This window comes from Neofelis nebulosa, chromosome 2, assembly GCF_028018385.1.
Source record: "Neofelis nebulosa isolate mNeoNeb1 chromosome 2, mNeoNeb1.pri, whole genome shotgun sequence".
NCBI lineage: Eukaryota > Metazoa > Chordata > Mammalia > Carnivora > Felidae > Neofelis > Neofelis nebulosa.
Genome location: NC_080783.1, coordinates 54,203,491 through 54,228,054, shown reverse-complemented (window position 1 = coordinate 54,228,054; position 24,564 = coordinate 54,203,491). Strand labels below are relative to the sequence as shown.

Below are 24,564 nucleotides of genomic sequence, written 5' to 3'. Positions count from 1 at the left end.
TCATCACTGGGTCTAAATTATTCTAAGTAAGAGAAAATTCCTGGGCCCTATCAATAGGAATATATGCTAAAGACAGCAAATGTCCTCTTCTTAAGAATCCAATTTGGTATACATCAACCAAGATCCTTTCCCTTCTAAGTCTGGTTTTCCTATGGAAAATTATAGGAAGTCATATGGACTCTATCTACTGACTGGGTTGTATAATAATTGTTCCATGAAAAGATTTGTATGGACTTACAATTAAGAGGTCTAGGAAAATAAGTGCATTATAAATAATTTAACCCATCTGCTTCCTTAGTGAAATGCGTTTCTTACCTAGTGCACTTACTCACAGGAACTCACTGATACTCCCTCAATGATATGTTATACTTTCATCATAGTACCTATATTTTGCAAAAGATTTCTCAGTTAAATGATAAATGCCAAACTGACTTATCAAAAATGAAAAAGCAAGCATCTTAAACCATGTTTCTACTGCAAAAGTAGGACATTATCATATTGATGAATTCCAATTCTATCTCTGCATCTGCCACATAAACCTAGGTTTGCGTCATCAAACATTAATGTTCATATCTAATATCTCTTAAAATGAACTACAACTTTTTTTTCCAGACAGGGAACAATATATGATATTTAAGCATTAATTTTTATTACTGAAAAGTGAAGAAAAATCTCCTCTGAACGTGACCTTTTCTCTCTCCCTCCCACCCTCTGTCAGGTGTCTGGAGCGTGCGTGTTCACACATGTGCAGGCACACAGACCCCTGAGATATCTCCCCTACAGATTTTGCCTAATGCATAGAAGATGCTCAAAAAGTCTGTCAAACAAGCATGCTCCTGCCCACACATGCATGTTCGCATAAATGCTCACCCCTTTGTATTTCTTTGCTTTCCATATTCATTAATGAGTTCCAGCAAAATATTGTGGGGTTAGGAATGAGGAAAATATCTTACTTTCGATATACTTGTGGCACCATCTTGTGGTGATTCTACAGTGTTACTATTTCAAGTTTACTTCCTAAAGTTCAAAATTGTCTGAGAAAAACACTTTTTGAGGATAAATTTTCATTTTAAATATATAGGAGAGGCAGTGTAAGAAATTTGGCCTAGGAATTTAAAAATCCACCCACATATTTTAATAGTTATAATACCTATCACAATGTCTTGACCCTAGAAGCTGATTCTTATATGTAAAATAGGAATGCAAATAAGACATTAGAAGGGAGGGGGAAAAACAGCTGAGGATCACTGAGGATCCTGGAGGCACCAAAGAGAGAAGCAGAGAATATGGCAGCAAAGAAGAGGATACGTTATACAACACTCCAACCCACAACCCATTTTCTGATCTTGCTCTCCATTTCCACCTCCAAATAATTACTTCTACTTCCTGCTGCAAAATCACCTGGTTATATCATTCTTACCTTTCCTCTACCTGCTCCCAAAGTGTCCTCAAGTTAAAATCTACTCAAACTTGGGGCACCTTGATGGCTCAGTTGGTTGGGCATCCAACTTCTACTCAGGTCATGATCTCACGGCTTGTGGGTTCGAGCCCTGCATTGGGCTCTGTGCTGACAGCTCAGAGTCTGAAGCCTACTTTAGATTCTGTATCTCCCTCTCTCTGCCCCTCCCCTACTCATGCTCTGCCTCTCCCTGTCTCAAAAATAAATAAACATTAAAAACTTTAAAAAATCTACTCAAACTCAGTACAGAATTTCTAAAGCCAAATCAAAGATGCCACTTCTCACTTTAAGAGGCAGAATCTATTTTTCCACCACTTGAGCCTGGACTGGTCTTGTGACTAGCTCTGACCAAAAGAACACAGTGGTTGCACCTTCTACTCTTGCTGTTTTTGCAGTACTGTTCTGTGACTCAGAGTAACAAAGCCTAGTCTAAGTAACTGGAAAAGGAGAGTCTCCTGGCAAGAAAGCTCTAGTATACAGCCAGCACCACACGTGTGTGTGAGGTGATCATAGACCATCCAACCCAGTTGACTGCAGCTGCATGAGTGACCTCTGGTGAGTCCAGGGCAAGGACCACCAGTTCTAATCTTTGACCCCAGAGAATCATGATTAAAATAAAGCATTGTTTAAAAAAAATATCTAAAGACTTCTATTATGCCACATTCTTTTGTGTCTCCTTCTGATTTTCTCACTCAGTTTCAGCCACATCTCAGCTTTTTGGATATGCCAAACTGTTTCTCGGTTTAAGATTTTCAACATTCCCTTTACTGCCTTTGAATCAATGTTTCTCTACTCTCTTTGCTTGACTAACTCTTGTTTAGTCTTAAAAACTTAACCTTCAATGAGATTAGAAATTTGTTTGGGGGGGCGCCTGGGTGGCTCAGTTGGTTAGGTGTCCGACTTTGGCTCAGGTCATGATCTTGTGGTCCATGAGTTCGAGCCCCGCGTTGGGCTCTGGGCTGACAGCTCAGAGCCTGGAGCCTGTTTTAGATTCTGTGTCTCCCTCTCTCTCTGACCCTCCCCCTTCATGTTCTGTCTCTCTCTGTCTCAAAAATAAATAAACATTAAAAAAATTTTTAAAAAAAAGAAATTTGTTTGGAATTAATTGAAGGTGAGAAAGAAAATGGGCAGTTCAGTTAGTAGCAACCAGGAAAACCAAACATTAGATAACAAGAAAGTAATCATGAATTCTTTTCATTTTTACTTCATGAAGGATTTGTTGCAAAAAGTTATGAGAGGTAATACAGAGTGCTAAAAAGATCTTAGACTTTGAATCCTTGTGTGGCCTTTGGAAAGGCCTCCATATCTTTCTAAGTTTCTTATCTATAACATGAGGAGAGTCATACTTATTGTGTTGGGTTGTGAAAACTAACATTATTTTAGTCTTTCCATGATAATTCCTATCTCCAGCGCACCTCAAATCATATACAAATGTGTCTCTCCTAAGATAGTTTGGCACAACCTTCATAATCTGGGCCTGACCTTTCATAGTTTTAAATATTATTTGTGCCAAATAAGTGCCAACTGCAGGATCAGAGGTCACACCCTAAGAAAGAATCCCTTCCCATTCTGAGGAAATACGGGTTCAAAAAACCTCAGAATACAATCAATTCTCCCCACCATAATCCTTGGGAGCAATTTGATTCTCCATGACAGGCATAAATGTTCCTTGAAAACACAAGGAGAATAAAATGTGAAGTTAACATTTACTACTCTGTCTGGTGATTTATATACATCTGATTGGATAGGCTGGGTATCAGAATATCACGTATCCCTAACTGATATGTGGGGAAAGCTACTGGGCAGCAATGCTGGTACATTCAGAGAGAGAACTTACGGCTTCTCTTTTCTGATTCAACTTCACATCAGGTACACTGTCTGAGCAGTAACCTATAAGCACAAACTAGGCAAGTTCTGCCCAACATAACTTATATTCATAGATGGAAGGCAATAACATCATGGTAAGGAATCAGGCCACAGAATTAGGCCAGCTTGTTGCAAATCCCGGCCTTGCTTCTTCTGGTTACTACCTAACCTCTTCCTTCCTTATTTGCATTATATGTAATAATAATACGTTCCTCACAAATCTGTTTTGAGAATTTAAATAAGGTAATCTCCTTAGCACAATATGTGGCACAAGGTAAAGCCTCATTCACCCACTTAACCACAGCCTTTGGGTCTACCTTCACTGTGTTTATGATACTGTAGAACGTACAGAGTTGCTTATAAGGCTCCCGGTTAGAGGTAAGGTTTGGTTGAAAGGGTTGTGGGGACGAGTCACTCTATTTTCAAGACACTGTCTATTTCCATGGGTCAGTGGGTGTCCCAGGAGAAGACAAGGAACATAAGGCCATCCTTCTCTTTCCGAATTTCCAATTATAGATTTATCTAAGTTTAGAAGCTCCTTGTCTGGGTATAAATCCTCCTCAATGGGTTAGATGGTATTCTCAAAGTGTGATTTCATACCAGGAGCTTCTGCTGAGAATTTGTTAGAAATGCAAGTTCTCAGGTTCTACTCAGGCCTACTGAATCAGAGACTTTAGGGATGGAGCCCAGCAATCTGCATTCTAACACACCTTTCAGGTGATTCTGATGCATGCTAAAATTTGAGAACCACTGAATTAGATAATCAGTTATTCATACATCCATTGCTTTCAATTTTTAAAGTTCAAATCCCCCTCAGAGAATTAGAATGGTAAATGGCATAGGAATGGTGGGGAAATATCACAGCTATAGGCACTGATGATAAAGAATAGATCCCAGCCTTTGACAGCAGAGGGCAAGGTGAGCATCACTAGCCATCTACATAGAGAAGAAATGTGGTCAGTTTTATCTGGACTTAGGAAATTGTACATGGGTTGTGGAAAATAATCTCTGCACAGTCATGTGGTATCCTAGGGAAACAAAACAACACCAAGCTGAGGTAACTGGACTAGATGTGGTGGTGGTGGGGGGGGGGGGGGGGGGTGGGGAGGCTCCTGGTTGTTGTAAACCAGAGTGGTATAGAAGAACTAAGCAGAACCCTGAATTCCAGCAGTTGCCCCTGAATTTTTTATGAGTTTGGGCAGCTGTGTTTTTCCTATGCTCCCATGGGACAAAGAAGACTCGACTGTTCTACCTACTTTCCACAGGCCTGAGGGAATCTTCCCTCCTTTTCATCTAATCACACTTCATTCCAATAATAAACTATTTCTAGCTTGTTCCTATGTGCATTTACATTGCCATCATTTCTATTTGGAATGTTGTTTTTCCTTGAATAACCTGAAACTCATCTTTGAATATTCACCACAAATACCACCTCTTCTGGGAAGCTGTCCCTGACCTCTGGAAAGTTAACCATTCCTTTCTTTGTGCCAATGCATCTTAAATAGATCTATAATCATTCTTAGCATATCATATTGTCATTCATTTATTTAGATACCTATCTGGACACTTATGAAAAGGACATTGTGTTTTATTAATCTCTGTGGACAACCTGAAAATATTTAAAAAGCAAAACCCCCAAATTTGTGTTCATTATCATCTCTAATAATGCTACTAGAAGACTGGGTAATTTAGTAGTCACCTTTATTATGAGTTTTTAACCGAAATTTTATCGAGATGATTAAAGATTCACATGCAGTTGTATGAAATAATATAAGGGGTTCCCTTGAACTCATTCCACCTTCCACTGATGGTAACATTTTATAAACCTACAGAAAAGTATCACAGTCTTGACAAGGATACCATCTACCAATCTTACTCAGATTTCCCCAGTTTTACTTGTATTCCTTTGTGAGTATGTTTATCACCTGTGTAGGTTCACATCCCCACCTCCACAGGATCCCTCATAATCCCTCTTTCATAATCACACCCACTTACCTCCTGAAATCTGTCCCCATCCCTAACCCCACTAATATGTTCTCCATTCCTAAAACTTGGTCATTTCAAAAATGTTTCACAATGGAATCATACAGTATGTAACCTTATGGGATTGACTTTTTTCACACTGCATAATTCCCTAGAGTTTCTTCCAAGTTGTTGTGTACATCAGTAGTTCATTCCTTTTTATTATAGAGTAGTATTCCAAGTATGGGTGTACTACAGTTTAAATTTCACCCTCAAAAGATATCCACACCAATCCTGGAAACCTGCGAACATTACCTTATCTGAAAAAAAAGGAGCTTTGCAGATGTAAGTTAAGGATTTTGAAATGAGAAAATCTTGAATTCTTCAGTGGTTCCTAAATCCAACTGTAAGTGTCCTTATGAGAGAGAAGTAGATGGAGATTGTAAATAGACCAAAGAGGAGAGGACACAGATACACAGAGGAGAAAATGATGTGAAAACAGAGGCAGAGATTGGAGCGGTGTAGCCTCAAGCCCAGGATTGCCCAGGCAGTCACTAGAGGGTGGAGGATATAGGCAATTGATTCTCTGTAGTGCCCCGAAGGTTAATGCAGCGCTGCCAAATTCAGACTTTTAGACCCCAGAATTTTGAAAGAATATATTCTATTGTCTTAGACCAAATTTGTGGTCATTTGTTACAGAAGCCTCAGGAAACTAATAGAATTGTTTATAGTTTATGACTATTACAAATAATGCTACTCTAAACATTCATATACAGGTTGTTGTGGGAATATATTTCAGTTCCCTGGAATAAATTCCCAGGAGTACAATTGCTGGGTTGAATGGTAAATATATGTTTCGTTTTATAAGAAACTTCCCAACTATTTTCTAGAGTGGCTATATCATTTTACATTTCCATTAGCAATGTGTGAGTGATCCATTTTCTCCTCATCCTTGCCAACATTGGTGTTGTCACTATTTCTTGCTTTAGCCATTCTCATAGATACATATTAAAATCTTATTGTGATAGGGGCGCCTGGGTGGCGCAGTCGGTTAAGCGTCCGACTTCAACCAGGTCACGATCTCGCGGTCTGTGAGTTCAAGCCCCGTGTCAGGCTCTGGGCTGATGGCTCGGAGCCTGGAGCCTGCTTCTGATTCTGTGTCTCCCTCTCTCTCTGCCCCTCCCCCGTTCATGCTCTGTCTCTCTCTGTCCCAAAAATAAATTAAAAATGTTGAAAAAAAATTTATAAAATCTTATTGTGATATCACATTGCATTTCCCCAATGACTAATGAGGTTGAACATCTTTTCATCTGTATATGCTCTTCAGTGAAATTTCTGTTCTGATCTTTTGCCTATTTCATAATTGATTTTTTTTTACTGTTGAATTTTGAGAGCTTTTTATATATTCTAGATACTAGTCCTATGTTGAATATATGGCTTACAAATATTCTTTACCATCTGTAGCTTATATTTTCATCCTCTTCACATGGTAGTTAACAAAGCACAAGTTTTTAATTTTGAATGAAGTCCAGTTGATCCATATTTCTCTTACGGATTATGTTCTTGGTGCTAAGTCATAACTTTTTGCCTAGCCTTAGGTCCCAGATATTTTCTTCTATTTTTTCCTTTAGAATTTTTATATTTTTATGTTTTATATGCAAATCTGTGATACACTGTGGTTTAATTTTTGTATATGGCATAAATTTAGGTGAAATTTCTTTCTTTTTTTTTTTTTCCATCTATGGATATCCAACTGCTCCAGCAACATTTGTTGAAAAAGCTATCTTTCCTCCATTCTAATGCTCTTGCACCTCTGTCAAAAATCAATTGAGCATAAGTGTATAGATCCATTTCTGGGTTCTGTTGCTCTTTCTGTTGATCTATACGTATACCTCTTTTTAAATTTTTTTTTTTTCAACGTTTTTTATTTATTTTTGGGACAGAGAGAGACAGAGCATGAACGGGGGAGGGGCAGAGAGAGAGGGAGACACAGAATCGGAAACAGGCTCCAGGCTCTGAGCCATCGGCCCAGAGCCCGACGCGGGGCTCGAACTCACGGACCGCGAGATCGTGACCTGGCTGAAGTCGGACGCTCAACCGACTGCGCCACCCAGGCGCCCCAGTATACGTATACCTCTTTTAAAATAACACTGTCTTGATTACTTTAGCCATATAGTAAGCCTTGATATTGGGTATAGATTTTTCCTGCTCTATTATTCTTTGTCAAGATTTAGCTATTCTAGAACCTGACTTCTTCCATATAATTTTAGAATAAGCTTGTCTATGTTTACAAAAAACCTTGCCGGGGGTTTCGATAGGAATTGCATAAAATGTATGGGTTAATTTAGGGAGCTGATATCTTAACTATGCTGAGTTTTCCAATCCATGAATATGGTATGTTTCTCCATTTACTTAGGTCTTCACATCTTTTCTCAACATTTTGTAATTTTCAGCATATAGATCCTTTATATCTTTAAACTGTAAATCTAAGTATTTTGTTTTACTAGATGTGATTATGATATTGTGTTTAAATTTGTTTCCATATGTTTATTTTTAGTATATAAAGATGAAATTGATTTTTGCATGTTGATTCTCTATTCTGAAATCCTGCTAAACTCACTTAATAGTTTTAGGAATTCTTTCATAGACTCTTTAGGATTGATATATATAGACCATAATGTCATCTGAAGTGAGACAGTCTTATGTCTTCCTTTCCAATATGTACACCTTTTATTTATGCTTGCCTTATTATGGTGATTAGAATTTCCAGTACTGTGTTGAATGAGATGAGAATGGACACCCTTATCTTGCTCTTTTTTAACTTTGTCAGTTTCAAAAATTTAATTCCAGTATAATTAACATACAGTGCTATATTAATTTCAGGTGTAAAATATACTAATTCAACAATTCTATACATTGCTCAGTGCTCATCATGGTAAGTGTACTCTTTAATCCCCAACACCTATTTCACCTATCCCTTTACCCACCTCCCCTCTGTAACCATCAGTTTGTTCCTCTGTTTCTTGGTTTGTCTCTTTTTTTCTTCGTTTTGTTTCTTAAATTCCACATTTGCGTGAAATCATTGTACTTGTAATTCTCTGACTCATTTTACTTAGCATTATACTCCCTAACTCCTTCCATGCTATTACAAATGGCAAGATTTCATTCTATTTTGGCTGAATAATATTCCATGGTACCACATCTTCTTTAGTCATTCATCTATCAATGGACACTTGGGCTGTTTCCATAATTTGGCTATTGTAAATAATGTTGCAATAAACATGGGGGTGCATATATCCTTTCAAATTAGTGTTTTTGTATTGTTTGGGTAAATAACTAATAGAATGATTACTGGATCATAAGGTAGTTATACTTTTAACTTTTTGAAGAATCTCCATACTGTTTTCCACAGTGGCTGCATCAGTTTGCCTTCCCCGCAATAGTTAAAAGGGTTCCTTTTTCTCCATATCCATGCAAACACTTGTAGTTTCTTGTATTTTTTATTTTAGCCATTCTGACAGGTGTGTAGTGATATCTCGTTGTAGTTTTGATTTGCATTTCCATGATAATGAGTGATGTTGAGCATCTTTCCATGTGTCTGTTGGCCATCTGTAGGTTTTTTTCTGGAGAAATTTCTGTTCATGTCTTCTGCCCAGTTTTTAATTGGGTTGTTTTTTTGGGTGTTGAGTTGTGTAAGTTCTTTATATATTTTGGATTCTAATCCTTTATCAGATATGTCATTTGCAAATATCTTCTCCCATTCAGTAGGTTGTCTTTCAGTTTTGTTGATCGTTTTCTCCACTGTGCAGAAGCTTTTTATTTTGATTAAATCCCAATAGTTTATTTTTGCTTTTATTTCCCTTGCCTTAGGAGACATATCTAGAAAAATGTTGCTATAGATGATGTCAGAGACATTACTGCCTGTAATCTCTTCTAGTATTTTTATGGTTTCAGGTCTCCCATTTACATCTTTAATTGATTTTGAGTTTATTTTTGTGTGTGATGTAAGAAAGTGGTCCAGTTTCATTCTTTTGCATGTTGTTCAATTTTCCCAACACCATTTGTTAAAGATACTTATTTTCTTTTTCCCATTGTATATCCTTGCTTCTTCTGTTGGAGACTAATTCAACATATAATCATGGGTTTGTTTCTGAGCTTTCTATCTTGTTCCATTGATCCATGTGTCTATTTTTGTGCCAGTACCATCCTGTTTTGATTACTACAGCTTTGTAATGTAATTTGAAATCTGGAATTGTGATGCCTCCAGTTTTGTTTTTCTTCCTCAAAATTGTTTTGGTTATTCAGGGTATTTTGTGGTTCCATACAGATTTTACTATTATTTGTTTTAGTTGTGTGAAAAATGCTCTTTGTATTTTGATAGGGATTACATTAAATATATACATTGCTTTGGGCAATATGGACATTTCAATATTTGTTCTTCCTATTCATGAGCATGGACTATCTTTCCATTTGTTTCTGTCATCTTGAATTTCTTTCATCAGTATTATACAGTTTTCAGACTATAAGACTTTTACCTTCTTGGTTAAGTTTATTTATAGGTATTTTATTATTTTTGAGTAATAGTAAATGGGATTGTTTCTTAATCTTTCTATTGTTTCATTATTAGTGCATAGAAGTGCAAGGGATTTCTGTACATTGATTTTTGTATTCTGTGACCTTCCTGAATTCATTTACCAGTTCTATCAGCTCTAGTAGTTTTTATACATTTAAATATATAAACTGAGTAAAGTCTTTAGGGTTTTCTCATCTTATGTGCAAATAGTGAAAGTTTTACTTCTTCCTTACCTATTTGCATGCCTTTTATTCCTTTCTTTTGTTTGCTGTGGCTAAGATTTCCAGTACTATGTTGAATAAAAGTAGTAAGAGTGCAAATCCTTGTCTTGTTCCTGATCTTAGGAAGAAAGCTCTCAGTTTTTCCCAATTGAGTATGATATCAGCTGAGGGTTTTTCATATATGGACTTTATTGTGTTGAGGTATGTTCTCTCTAACCCTATTTTATTGAAGGTTTTTATTATGAATGGATGTTGTACATTGTCAAATGCTTTTTCTGCATTTACTGAAATGATCATAATTTTTTTATATTTTCTCTTTTTGATGTGATGTATCATATTGATTACATTTGCAAATATTGAACCAGTCCTGCAACCCAGGAATAAATCCCACTTGGTCATGGTGAATGATTTTTTTTAATATATATTGTTGGATTCATTTTGCTAACATTTTGTTGAGGATCTTTGCATCTATGTTCATCAGAGATATTGGCCGTAGCTCTCTTTTTTTTGTAGTGTGTTTATCTGGTTTTGGTATCAGGATAATGCATGTCTCATAGGACGAATTTGAAAGTTTTCCTTTCTCTTCAATGTTTTGTAATAGTTTGAGAAGATTAAATATTAACTGTTCTTTAAATGTTTGGTAGAATTCACCTGTGAAGCCAGCTGGTCCTGGACCTTTGCTTGTTGGGAGCTTTTTGATTACTGATTCAATTTCACTGCCAGTAATTTGCCTGTTCAAATATTTTATTTCTTCCAGATTTGATTTTGGAAGGTTGTAAGTTTCTAGGGATTTATCCAGTTCTTCTAGGTTGTTCACCCTTATCTTGCTCTTGATCTTAGGGTAAAGCATTCAGTCTTTCACCATTAAGTATGATGCTAGCTATTGGCTTTTTGTAGTGCTCTTTATTAAACTGAGGTAATTTCTCTCTATTCCTAACTTGCTGAGAGTTTTTATCTTAAATGAGTGTTGAGTTTTCTCAAATTCTTTTACTTCGTCAATTGATATGATCATATGATTTTTCTTCTTTAGCTGTTGATATGATGTTTTATACTACTGATTCTCAAATTGTTGAACCAGTCTTACAAATCTGGACTAAATCTAACTTGGTCAGGGTGTAAAATTCTTTTTATACATTACTGGGTTTGGTTTGTTTATATTTTATTGAGAATTTGAGTCTAAGTTCATGAGAGATTAGTCTGTAGCTTTTTTTTTTTTTAATATATTGTCTTCGTCTGATTTTGGTATCAGGGTAATAATAACCTCATAAAGTTAGTTGGAGAGTCTTTCTTCCTCTTCTATTTCCTGGAAGAAATTATAAAATTGGTGTTCTTTAAACCTTTTTTTTTTTGTAGTTTTATTTATTTTGAAAGAGAGAGCATGAGCAGAAAGTGGGGGGGGGGGGGAGAGAATTCCAAGCAGGTTCCACACTGTCAGCAGTGCCTGATGTGGGGCTCAAATTCACGAATCATGAGATCATGTCCTGACCCAAAATCAGGCTTAACCAACTGAGCCATCCAGGTGCCCCAAAATTGGTGCTCTTTAAATGCATGGCACAATTCTCTAGTAAAATCCTGTGGATCTAGAAAGTTCTTTTGGGGGAGCTTTATAATGCATTCTTCTAAGTTACCAAATTTCTGAATGTAGTTTGTAGTATTTTCTTATTGCTTTTTTAATTGATGCAAGTTCTATTGTAATATCACCTATATCGTTTGTGTCTTCTTTCTTTTTAATCTTTGTCAGTATTGCTAGGGGCTTATAAATTTCATTGATTTTTTTTCCCCAAAGAAACAGCTTTTTGTTTCATTGATTTTTCTCTATTGTTTTTCTGTTTTCAACTTCAGATATCTCTGCACTATTATTTTCTTCCTTCTGCTTGTTTTAGGTTTACTTTTTCTCTTCTAGCTTCTTAATGCAGAGACTTATTTATTGGAGACCTTTTCTCATTTCAAATATAAGCATTTAATGCTATAAATTTTCTTCTCAGCACTGTTTTAGTTACTTCCCACATAATTTGATATGTCATTTTTCCATTTTAATCTGCTCTATGTATTTTTTTATTTCCTTTGAGTTTTATTCTTTGATTCATGGATTAAGAGATATGCTATTTTCCTGTTGGTTTTCTATTATCAATTTCTAGTTTAATTTCATTATGGTCAAAGACATACTGTAATCATACTCTGTATGACTATAATTCCTTTAAATGTGTTAAGGTTTGTCTTATGGCCTAGAATATGGTATCACAGTGAATGTTCCATGGGCACTTGAAAAAAATACATGTTCTACTGTTGAGGGGTAGAGTTCTAAATAAATTAGTTAAATCCTGATGCCTTATGATATTGTTCAGATTTTCTATATCCTTGATGATTTTTTGGTCTAATAATTCTATTATAGAGAGAGAATTGCTGTAGTCTTCAGCCATAACTGGTACATGAACATTTAGAATCATCATGTCTTCCTGGTGGACTGAACCTTTTATCATAATGCAATGTCTCTCTTTGTCTCTAATAACATTCCTTGTTCTGAAGTCTATCTTACCATAAATTAATAGATACTCACGCCTTTTTAATTTTTATTACTGTTTGCATGACATATTCTTTTCCATATTTTTACTTTCCACCTACCTATATCATTGTACAGTGAGTTTCTTGTTGGCAGCATATAACTGGGTAATTTTTTCAATCTTCTCTGAAAATCTCTGTGTTTTGCTTATTATATTTGGACCATTTACATGTAAGGTAATTGTTAATACGTTACTCAGTGTCCCATTTATTATTTGTTTCCTCTGGTTCTCATTTCTATGTTTATCTTTTATTGTTCTGGGAGTTACTTGGAAGTTTTTGTAGTACTCCATCTTGATTTACTTATATTCTTTTTGATTGTGTATCTTTGTAAAGCTTTCAGAATAGTTGTTGTAGATATTACAATATACATACTTATCACAATCTCTTGGCATTACCATTTAAATACTTCAAATGAAATATAGATATCTTACTTACATTTGGGTCCCTTACATTTCCCTACTTTTAAGTATCATTGTCTTGAGTATCAGATGAGTTATAATTTTTGTTTTAATCATCAAATATGATTTATACAACTTAGGAAAATGACAGTGTGAGGATTAATTTTATGTGTCAAACCCTGACTGGGCTATGTGGTGTCCAGATATTATATCAAATTGATAATATATCAAATATATCAAATATATTTTGATATATCAAATTTATCAAATTTGATATATCAAATATATCAAATTGATAATATATCAAATGTTATGTTTGGGTGCTTCTGTGAATTTTGGATTGGTCTCACATTTAAATATATAAACTGAGTAAAGCAGATTGTTCTCCCTAATGTGGGCAGGCCTCATCCAGTCAGTTGCAGGCCTGAATAGAACAAAAGGCTGATCCTCCCTGAGTAAGAAGGAATTCTTCCTGCCTGACTGCCTTTGACCTGGGACATAATTTTTTCCTGTCCTCAGATTTAAACATTGTCTCTTCCTGGGTCTAATCCAGGCTGCAGGAAAAACTGCATCCCCGCTCTTTTCAGATGCCCCTCTGTAGTTCCCAGGTTCACTCAGGAGCCTGTGTGCTCACTAAGCCCATAGGAAATCAGAAGAATGCTTCAGTTCTATTTGCCCCTTGCTAGGGGCCAGAAATACCATTGTCTTACTGTCTCTCTGGACCCTCTGAGGCACAGACTACTTTGTCTGGATCCAAGACTAATCTGTGGTTTCTGTTATTTCCACCCACCCCTTGGGACTAGATGGGGAAAGGAATAAGGATCCTTCCCATGCAGACTAAGTTATCTAAGCTCTCTTTACATTACCTGTTTCTCCCTTATGTAGCCAGAGTGTTCTTACAATATTTGACCAACGACAGTGTTGGGAAAGGGATCTTGCTACTACTCATAATGATTTCCTCGCTCAGGAAAAAAAACTACATCGGTACATTCACACATACACACACACACACACACACACACACACACACACACAAATGGTTTTAGCTGCACTCTAAGAGTCTTCCTATTCTTCCAGAAGCTGAGATTTAATGGTTTGAATTCTAAGTTTAGTGAAAGAACTGCCCGTGGTTAGGGGTTAGTCACTTCTTACCCAGAGAAATGGCTTAAGTCTCAACCACCATACTGTGGACCCCATGCTCACCCCTGCCAACCCCTACACTATAATGAGACTGACTGACAGGAGGCAAAGTTACCTCTGAAACAGACAGATCTTGGGAAGGCTACCTCTACTATAACATCCCTTCTCCTTTGTGGGGAAGATGAGCTACCACTTTCCTCCGTGTACCAGTCTGTTAGGGCTGCTGTAACAAAAGCACCACAAACTGAGTGGCCTAACAATAGAGATACATCATCTCACAGTTCAGGCAGTCCAGGTTTAAGGTGTGGCAGGGTTGATTCTTTCCGGAAACTCTGAGAGAAGGACTGATTTCGGATCTCTCTCCTTGATTTGTAGATGGCTGTCTTCTCCCTGTGTCTCTTTACATCATTTCTTTTTGTATGTCTGTAAGTCCAAATTTCCCCGTTTTACAAGGATATCAGTCATATTGAATTAGGGTCAACCTAACCCTAAAAACTTCATTTTAATTTACTTTGCAAAGTCCCAATCTTACAAATTCTGAAGTGCTGATGATTAGGATTCCAACATATCTTTTTTTTTTTTTTCCAGAGGGACAAAATTTAGCCCACAACACTCCCTAAAGCCAAGCAATGGGTGAAAAGAGAGAGTGACTCTTTGTTCCTTGATTATGTATCTTCTTTGTCAGTGGACTTCCAAGTCTCCCCTGTGCTACCTGAGCAGGCAAGAAAAATGTGGAGTCCCCCACACCCCACTCCACTTCTACGTGCCTGTGCCCCAGGAGCTCCAGGTTTTGAAGAGGAATGTTAGTTGTCAGATGCATTTTGCACATTCCCTCAAGCCCTAAGAGTTGATAAGTACCTAGATAAGAGAGGACACAATCTCACCAGGACTGCCACAATGTGGGAGAAAAAAGCACACACAGTTGAGGAATGGAGTCTTTTGCTACAATGTGGGGGTAAGCCAGGAGATGCAACTAAATTTCAGGGATTCCCAATGCCTAATAGATACTTTGGGGGAGTTCTTCATCCAGAGGGGCCATTAGGAGCACTTGTGACCCACAGACACAAACAGAATAGTAATCCCCTACCAAGAACAGCAGTGCAACCTTGCCAAGGCTGTTAGGTAAGGCCACCTCCACCCATCCATCCCTACCTAGGGAGAAGGGCAAGCCAAAGCATGGGAGGCTGGAGGCTAACTGTATCCCATGCTCCATTCTAAACTCCAGGATCTATCTAGCCAAATCTTAATCCAACTCTGACATGGATTTTTTTTTTTATATAAATAGCACTGAATCATTCAAGTCAGAATACTTCTGAATATTCAAAAGTGAGAAGTTATGGGCTGAGAAAGTGTTAAGGGAACTGCTATCCAGCAGGAAACAGATGTTTGATAGATCAAAACTAAAGAAAGTGACTGGAAAAAATAAAAGCATGACAGGCTTGTTCCTCAGTGAGTTGAGACTCTAAATAGTAGGTAAGTGTACAGGCACACACACAGCACTAAGGCACAGTCCACTTTAGTGCCTCCTGTTTCACTTGGCCTGAGATCGTGGACAGATTCTCCTGTCATTAGGTATTCTTCAAAAATATAATTTCTTAAAAAAAAAAAAAAAATATATATATATATATATATATATATATATATATATATATATATATAATTTCTTAATGTTTATTTATTTTGAGAGTGAGGGTGAGAGCAGGGGAGCGGCAGAGAGAGAGGGAGAGAGAAAATCCCAAGAAGGCTCCACATTCTTAATGTGGAGCCCGACACGGGGCTCAAACTCACGAACTGTTAGATCATGACCTGAACTGAAATCGAATCAGATGCTTAACTGACCAAGCCACCCAGGTGCCTCCCAAATATAATTTTTAATGCCTATAGTTTCTATCATTCATCTTATAAATGTACTATAATGTATGTAACCTTTCTTCTATTGGACATTCAGGATACAACTAATATTTTGGAATTATAAATCGTGCCATGAGAATCTTTGTACACACATCTATGTTTAATTTCTGTTTCAAAGACAGAAAGATATTGTTATACCTACTATTTTTTTCAAATGGGAGGATTAATGTTAACCACTTCCAGACATTAACTGACTTGTCTTCATCATATGCTAAACCCATCTTCTGACAATAGATAATCGACTATATTATCAGTATATGAAAATTGCCCTTTATATCTAATGTAAAACTTGAAAAGCTGACTCATTTTCTTACCCATCTTCCCATATACTAATATTGTCTTATATTAGATGATGAACTATATTTTACTAATAGAATACATCCATAATATCCTGGGTATGTCTTAGCTAAATTTATTCATGTCAGCTAATTTCATTAGCATGGAGAAACTCATGAGTTGGAGCTTTACATGCCTAATTTCAAAACCCATCAAAGTGAGATAGTATGCCACATGATAGCAACCATTTGTGACCACAAATAGATCAAACACATAGGTCTGACATTAACCTGAGTGTTACTGCATGGCAGAAAATGGCAGCAAAGTAGTGACAAAGAATAACAGCTTCACTACTAATTAATTAAATATGGTTGGAACTCTCCATCTTCCATTTCCACGCCAAATTATTTCCTCTCCATTCCTAGTCTGAAAATTGGGGATAATCGTAGTAACTACTTCAAGGTTGATGAAAAGATTAAAGGAGAAAATTCCTATAAAGGACCAAAACATGTCCCATAAAATATGATCAGTTAATGTTAGCTACTAATATCACTAATTAGAAGTCACAGGTTACCTCAATCTAGGCATAGATGTTTGGGTTCTAACAGACAGGATTCAAATCTTTACTCAGGGCCATTTGCTCTCTGACTCAGATATAAGACAATAAATCAGTTTTTAACCTGACACCAACTCTATTTCAATATGCTAATACAGATATATTAATGCATCTGCTAATACTTATATTATCATCATAATAAATAAAGACAAAATGGAAAAGTAATTTTCCACTATCATCATGAATGTGTGTGTCATATCCTCAAAGTTCCTTTAAGTTCTCTCACCGCACACTAAGTATTGACTGGGGAAAATAATTTAATGAAATTCAAGAGGTATAAAGAAGTAGTTAGGTTCAGCTTTAAATATAAAAATTATGTCTTCATAGCACACACACAACATTCAGTGGAGCTGAATACGGATCACGGCATAACTTCACAAAGTAAGAAACCATGTAAGAGCACCAAGTGAAATCCCACCCAACGGCTGCTCTGCATCATCAACACTGCAGGGTGAACGAACAGTTTGCCGGAATGGAATGTGGAGCTCTTCCAATTACGAGGAAGCTTATCTTGACCTCCCTCATAAACCTGGGTAGGAGGCCCCGTTTTTGTGCAGATCTTCACCACGGATAAGAGTAAATTTCACATTTTCTTTAGTTGTGTCCGAGAGAAGATACCCAATGACCAGCAGTGTGGAAGAGAAAGGGCTGCCTAAGATAAAGGATTTGAAAGAACGTTTCTCAGATTCAGGGCAGATGCGGGAAATGTGAAAATTCCTAAGCTTCTGCCTCTACCCAGCCTACAGGACAGGGTGAGAGGTAAGAGGTGAGGCAAGAAGGTGCTTGCAATAGGCCAGAGCTCAGAGGTAAGCCTTGTTGGTTTTGGCAATGCCTGTTCCTATTGTTAGAACACCACTGGCATGTTGCTGCCAGCTCCCTAAAAGAATATAACATGTCTCACACTCAAGATTAATGCTCCTTTTCTGCACCACGGGATGTTATAAATAAAGCTGTAGCTTTTTATGTACTATCAAGTAGTATGCTACCCCACAGAAAGCAGATGAAGGAAACCCAAGAAAGCCTAATTTTGCAGAGAAGGGGAACAAAAAACTGACATCACTGATCTATTTTAAACACATTTCAAAATACATTAGGAAATGTTCACACACTATGGGAATAAGGATCAAGTCTACAATCTAATACACAAAGTGTGAGTGTGTGTGTAATGTTTGTATCTAATATATATGAATTTTATACACACACACACACACACACACACACACACACAACACACTGAGAAGTAACAAACAGCTCTTGGAATTACCTGTGGGGAAAAGAATACAGGTTATTGTGGTGGTAGTTTCATGGTGAAAGAGGTCTTGTTCTAAATCCTTCACTTTCTAGAACAGCGGCATCTCTCCCAATAGCACATGGAACCCCTGGGCCTTTCCACCTACCTGCGCTGGTGTTGGTGCTGGGGCTGGCCAGCAGCTGCCCAGAGCCCTGGGCTGGTGGTGGGGGCTGCCCATCACTCAGCTGCTTGACTCGTTTGCGGTGGGATTTACCGTTGTAATGGACCTGGGCCTGGGCTGCGGAGTTCAGCTGGATGTTGCACACCTCACAGAAGGAGAAAAGAATTTTCTTTTTCTCTTTACTCAACTGGTCCTCAGGCCTGTCATTCTTTAAACCCTTTTCTTCAAAGCCCCGTAGAAAAGTTGCCATATTCATAATACCATCTTCAGGGTAGTTGTTAGGGCTTAATGAGTACTTCATACCTGAAATTTAAAAAAAGTACAAGTGCTTGCAAAATATATGCTTTCTGATTTTCTAGTATGATTACAATTAATTTTCATGATATGGCTTCAGCTAAAAGTCTCCCAGCTGCTCAACGGATGCTCTTTGAAAAAGTCATCACAGCTAACTGATTGAACAAATATGGTCTTTGGACATTTTTTTCTCTGTCTGTAGTGCTTCCTACTTTATTCCTGACCCACCTTCCTTCCATCTCTCAATTCCTTTGCCCTTTTAACTCCTGCCCACCCCTTAATCTTAGCTGGAAGAATACCATCTCCAGGCAACCCATCAGACCCTGGTTTTCAGCTCATACAGTGACCGCCCTTCAGAGCATATATCATCCTATGCATTTCATACATAGTTGTGCAATTTGATCTATGAGGGAAGTAACTTCATTTCTGATGTCCCCTAGGCCTAGAACTGTACTGTTTAAATAACAGGCACTTAAATACCTTTTGAAGGAAAGAATAAATGTTATGAACCCGGAACTGTGAAAAAGGGTATGTATAGACACAAAAGTATATATAATACATGCGCACCTGCCAACAGTCACATACCCTAACCAGGGGAGGAGCTGAATAACAAAGATTAAAACATAGTATGTCTGCAACTTACATTAGGTTGTGTTCCAAAAGCCCCTTTATAAGTCAGCCAATGGGAATTTGAACATGCTTTCTTACAGTTGTAGTGAAACAAATTGTATTTAGGTTTCCAGATTAGCCCATAAATATCAATTTAATTTTTGATGAGGTTGAAATGCAGAACATCTGAAATAAAAAATAAAAGAAATACAATAAATGGCAAGCTAATAATTGAAAATTAGAAAAAGAGTAGAGTAGACTAAGATATAATTTTAAAGTGCTGATTTTTTTTCTTCGTGTAGTTAGATAAGGGCATACTAATAGAGTATAACTTAAATGAAGATTTTAAAGGAGACTTTTCAGTACCTCAAGGTCCTTGGGTGATAAAGATGGCCTTGGCTTTTTATTTTGCTCAGTCCCACTTTAACATACGTTATTTTTTCATTTTATTTAAGACCACTATTACAAGCATTTTCATACTTAATTAGAAAACCTCGGATTTTTCCCAGTTCCTTTTTCCTAAGGAAAGTCACTTTACTAGTTGAACAGAACACCTCACTTCTGACACTTCTGGTCACCAAATATATGGAAGTTTTTCCCCAAGCCCAGCAATTCTCTGTGACACCAGCTGGGTGTCCTTCAATGTAACTCAATTTTGACACTATATACCCAGAGAGAGCATCAGATCACACATGTTAAGGGCTCAGTCCCACAAGACTGCCCCTAACCCCCCCTCCCCCCCACACACACTTCAGATTGGCTGAGGTGAAGAGTACTGTGCTGTGAGGAATGAAGAATTCAAATAAAGAAAGGATTGTGGTTTATGAGGGACTTCTGTCTATGGTGGAATGACATTGGCTCTAAGCTATTCTGTTGATCCATGGTGACTTAGAGCTGTATAAAAAGGAACGACGAGCTACAGACTATTCTGTATTTGGAGTATTTACCCATTAAATGTTTAAAATTCAGAAAATGAATTATAGCACAGGCTATGACCATAAAGATAGAGACTGATTCTACGTATACAGTGTGCCAAAAAGAACACCTTATTTATGCCCATACACCCTATTGCAAAGTGTCATTATGTATTATACCATAGGCTAAGTCCTAACCTTCAATGAGTTGTCAGAAAATTGCTAATTTCAATATGTAAAACCTGTGTGTCCCATAAGTATTTTATCCAGATGCCACCATTTTAAGGAACCCCATTTCACAAAATTTATTATAAAATTTATTCAAATTATACATAAATGAGGTTTAAGCAATTTCCATAGGTGAGTTGCAGAAAATAATTGTTATAATTAAAATAGGATTTAACTGCAAATACATCAATATTTTTGCTTTTATCCCCTAAATCCAAAGCATTATGGTTTCACAAAACCATTTTTCTTATAAGACTTTAGAAAATATCAGTGCCACATAAAAGTTATGTTCAAATATACTACTTTGTGTTCTCTCAAAATATTAACATTTATAAGAATTAGCTGAACTAATTGATAAAGAGATAAATAATTTTAAAATGAGCTCATCATTAATATATTATGCCCTATCTGGAAAACTAATCCATTGTAAAACATAAGTACAATCAAACATCATTTCTAACCTTGCAAGGATAGGTCAGATACCAACCCACTGAATCACTGAAATCTAAGTGCTATATTTCAATTCTAGCAACCAAAATCCTTGACTCAGCTGAGGACCGATGACACTTTTATCTGAAAATTTAATTCAACTTGGAGGTGGCTGGCTTTGCCTATTTTGCTAATTAACATATGATGTTTCACAGAAAAAGGACATACATCAAAATGTTCCATTTTAGGTTTGAAATCTAAAAAGTGATTTCTTTGTATTATCTTATAAAAGGTAAATCCTGCTTAGCTGTGATTTTCTGATTGCCATTTGTCTTAGAAATACATTATGCTTTAGAGTTATTTAAATATATGTATTCTAACTAAAAAGAAACTTTTAAAATGAAATGAATAGCTACATTAGAATTCTCCTGTAAAACCCTTCAGAATCCCAGCATCCTTCATAATCTTTATCCCTATTTTACTTCCTCCCAGAGTTACTCTCACTTACAGATAATCCCATAAGCCTCCAACACCACATTCATGGGCCACTCTAGGGAGAAGAGGGTACATTCTGTCCACCAAGTCCCAATTTATTAGTTCTGGCTCTGGCTTCACAATTTCCTCCTCTCAAGGGGAAAATATGTTTAGCTCCTCTTAAGAGCCACTTTCAACCAGAATATCTTTCATTCCAGAGGTCTTGAGAAAAAGACCTAGAGATGATAGAGAGGCAATATAGCAGAGTCTCAATGTACACTTTTGGCCTGTGATGATATAATTTCTAGGCTTATAATATGTGTGTCACTGATATTTACAATGTCAATTTTCTGGCTAGGGGGAAGGTAAAAGTGAGTTTAAGTGGAAGAAGTATGAAAAATCTCATTTTCTGTTTTAAAGGTTTTTTTTTTTTTTTTTTTTTTTGGTCAGACTATCTTAAATTTCATGTTTCACTTGCATAGGGAAGAAGGATCTTCAGGGGTATCCATTCTGAAGTAGAGCAGTAGGCAGCATTCTGCTTTGGAATGCCATGCAAACTTACCTGCAGGTAAGAGAAGCCAGAACTAGATCAGGTACTCTGTGCTCTCTTTGTATGATTTTAACAGATTAGATGGCCAATCATTTAACATCCATGAAAGAATAAGATATTTTGGAACAGGTCAAGGAATAAGAAATTCGGTCCTTGAGTCGCTGCTTTTTGGGAAAAATATATGATAGGATAGGGGTGCCTGAGTGGCTAAGTAGGTTAAGCTTCCAATTTCGGCTAAAGTCATGATCTCAGGGTTCATGGGTTCGAGTCCTGCTTTTGGCTCTGTGCTGACAGCTCAGAGCCTGGAGCTGCTTCGGATTCTATGTCTCCCTCTCTATCTGCACCTTCTCCACTTGTCCTCAATCTCTCTCTGTCTCAAAAATAAACAAACATTAAAAAAAAAATCAATGTTAGTAAGCTGCTTAAAAAAAAAAAAAGCTGATAGGATAGTCAGTGACTATCTAAAGGAGTGACTTTTAAATGACCAGGATGTGATGCATCAGGAAAGTTTATACCCAACTTTCTTGTGTAGTTATCCAATTGTCTTTTATAATAAAAATTTTTTAGAATAATTATGATAAATCAGGAAACTAATTCAGAGGTAAGATATCTCCATTATGCATGTGGAGAATACATTCTTTGACACAAAACTGCCACACCAGACAGAGAACATGGGAAGAGATTTCCTCACTTCTACATAAGTATGTAAGGCCCTGCCCCACCCCATGGATTTATTGTCTCATTTTCCAACTCAAGTCAATCAGTTTTATCCATTTCTCATTCATTCTTTAACCTATAACAATCTGGATCATAACCCTTTTCCAAATTTAGTAATTCTCTTTGAAAAGTCACTATAAACACTTCCTTTTTTCAGGAGTTTTTGGGTTTTTTATTTGTTTTTGTTTTTTTTTTTTTTAGAAAGAGTCCATTGCAAGAGACACTTTTTTTTTTAATGTTTGTTTATTTTTGAGAGACAGAGACACAGTGTGAGCAGGGGAGGGGCTGACAGAAAGGGAGACACAGAATCGGAAGCAAGCTCCACACTCTGAGCTGTCAGCACAGAGCCTGATGCAGGTCTCGAACTCACGAACAGTGAGATCATGACCTGAGCTGAAGTTGGACACTTAACCAACTGAGCCACCCAGGTGCCCCTTGAGACAACACTTTTATCTTAGAAATCTCTGTGCATCTCAATATCTACAAGAAAAAAGTTTTTCTTTTCTTTCTTTTTTTAAAAGTTAAATCCAAGTTAGTTAACATATGGTGTAATAATGGTTTCAGGGGTAGAATTTAGTGATTCATCACTTACATATAACCCCCAGTGCTCATCCCAATTAAGTGCCCTCCTTAATGCCCATTAGCCATTTAGCTCATCCCCCCAGCCACCTCCCCTCCAGCAACCCTCAGTTTGTTCTCTGTATTTAAGAGTCTTATGGTTTGCCTCCCTCCTGTTTTTATTTTATTTTTCCTTCCCTTTGCCTATGTTCATAGGTTTTGTTCCTTAAATTCCACATATGAATGAAATCATATATTTATCTTTCTCTGACTGACTTATTTAATTTAGCATAATACACTCTAGTTCCATCCACATTGTTGTAAATGGCAAGATTTCATTCTTTTTGATCACTAAGTAATATTCCATTATATACATACATACACAAATATGTGTGTGTGTATATGTGTGTGTGTGTGTGTACGCACACACACACATATACACACACACATACATCTTTATCCATTCACTAGTCAATGGGCATTTGGGCTTTTTCCATACTTTGGCTATCGTTGATAGCATTGCTATAAACATTAGGGTGCATGTGCCCCTTCAAACACTCCCTGATTGCCAAATCCAAGATGGTCCTCTCCTCCCTCCTCATTTTTCTTGAAGTCCTCATGATGCTCCTCTTGCCAGGGTCTCTTCTTCTACTCTCCTGAAGCATTTTTTTTTTGTTTTGTATAGCAAGCCTGGCACCCAATTCTCATATTAGCATTTTAATTACTTATAGAGTTTTATTATATTTGTATAGTAAATATCACTCAAGTTTATTGACTATCTAGGCCGAGCACTTGATGCTAGGGAAACAATAGTCAACAGGGTGGATCAGATGCCAGCCTGAAGGGACCTTGTAGTCTAATAAGAAATAGAGAGGAGAAAACAGGAAATTATAACAGAGTGATAAATGCTGCAGAAAAGTTTACCTTTTCCTTCCTTGCTAGATTTCAAGTTCCTTAAGGATAGGGACTGTGCTTTGTCTTTGTATCCTCAGCATCTAAGACTGTGTTTAGTACAAAGTAGGCACTTAATAAATATTTGCTGAATAAATGAATGCATTGTACATGTGTGGTGTGTAGCATGGGTTGTGAACACAATAACAGGTCAATGTTTTCCAATAATTTCAGCTTATAAGTGGGCTGAGTACACAGCTGTCTGCACCTTGAGATTTTAAAAACAGCAGTACCTACGCATGCCCAAAATGAAAAGAAATTCCTTCATCCCTTAACTGAAAACAAAATTAAGAGTTCAAATTCTACTGGGGAGTAAGTCACATACTAACATGAGCACACTTGTGCCAACATGGATATGACCTCTGCTCCCTCCTCAACTTTTACAGAGAATGGAGTGCTGGGTATACAGGAAGCCACTGGGCAATCTTCAGCCCCCGGGCAGCA

At 37.0% G+C, this 24,564-nt stretch overlaps 1 protein-coding gene across 4 annotated transcripts in view; it reads right to left on the bottom strand.

Annotated features, from left to right (window-relative positions):
- ZNF385B (zinc finger protein 385B) overlaps nucleotides 1-24,564 on the bottom strand; it is a 405,481-nt gene that overhangs the window by 297,554 nt on the left and 83,363 nt on the right. For 3 of the 4 annotated variants that reach the window (XM_058712603.1, XM_058712524.1, XM_058712533.1), the window contains exons 2-3: nucleotides 19,334-19,485; nucleotides 18,382-18,699 (exon numbers count right to left, since the gene is read on the bottom strand). In XM_058712603.1, the coding sequence (XP_058568586.1) occupies nucleotides 18,382-18,697 (316 nt within the window). In that variant the 5' untranslated portion in view covers nucleotides 18,698-18,699; nucleotides 19,334-19,485. Of the gene's footprint in view, nucleotides 1-18,381; nucleotides 18,700-19,333; nucleotides 19,486-24,564 lie in introns of those variants that run through there. The other variant, XM_058712585.1, reaches the window with a different exon arrangement.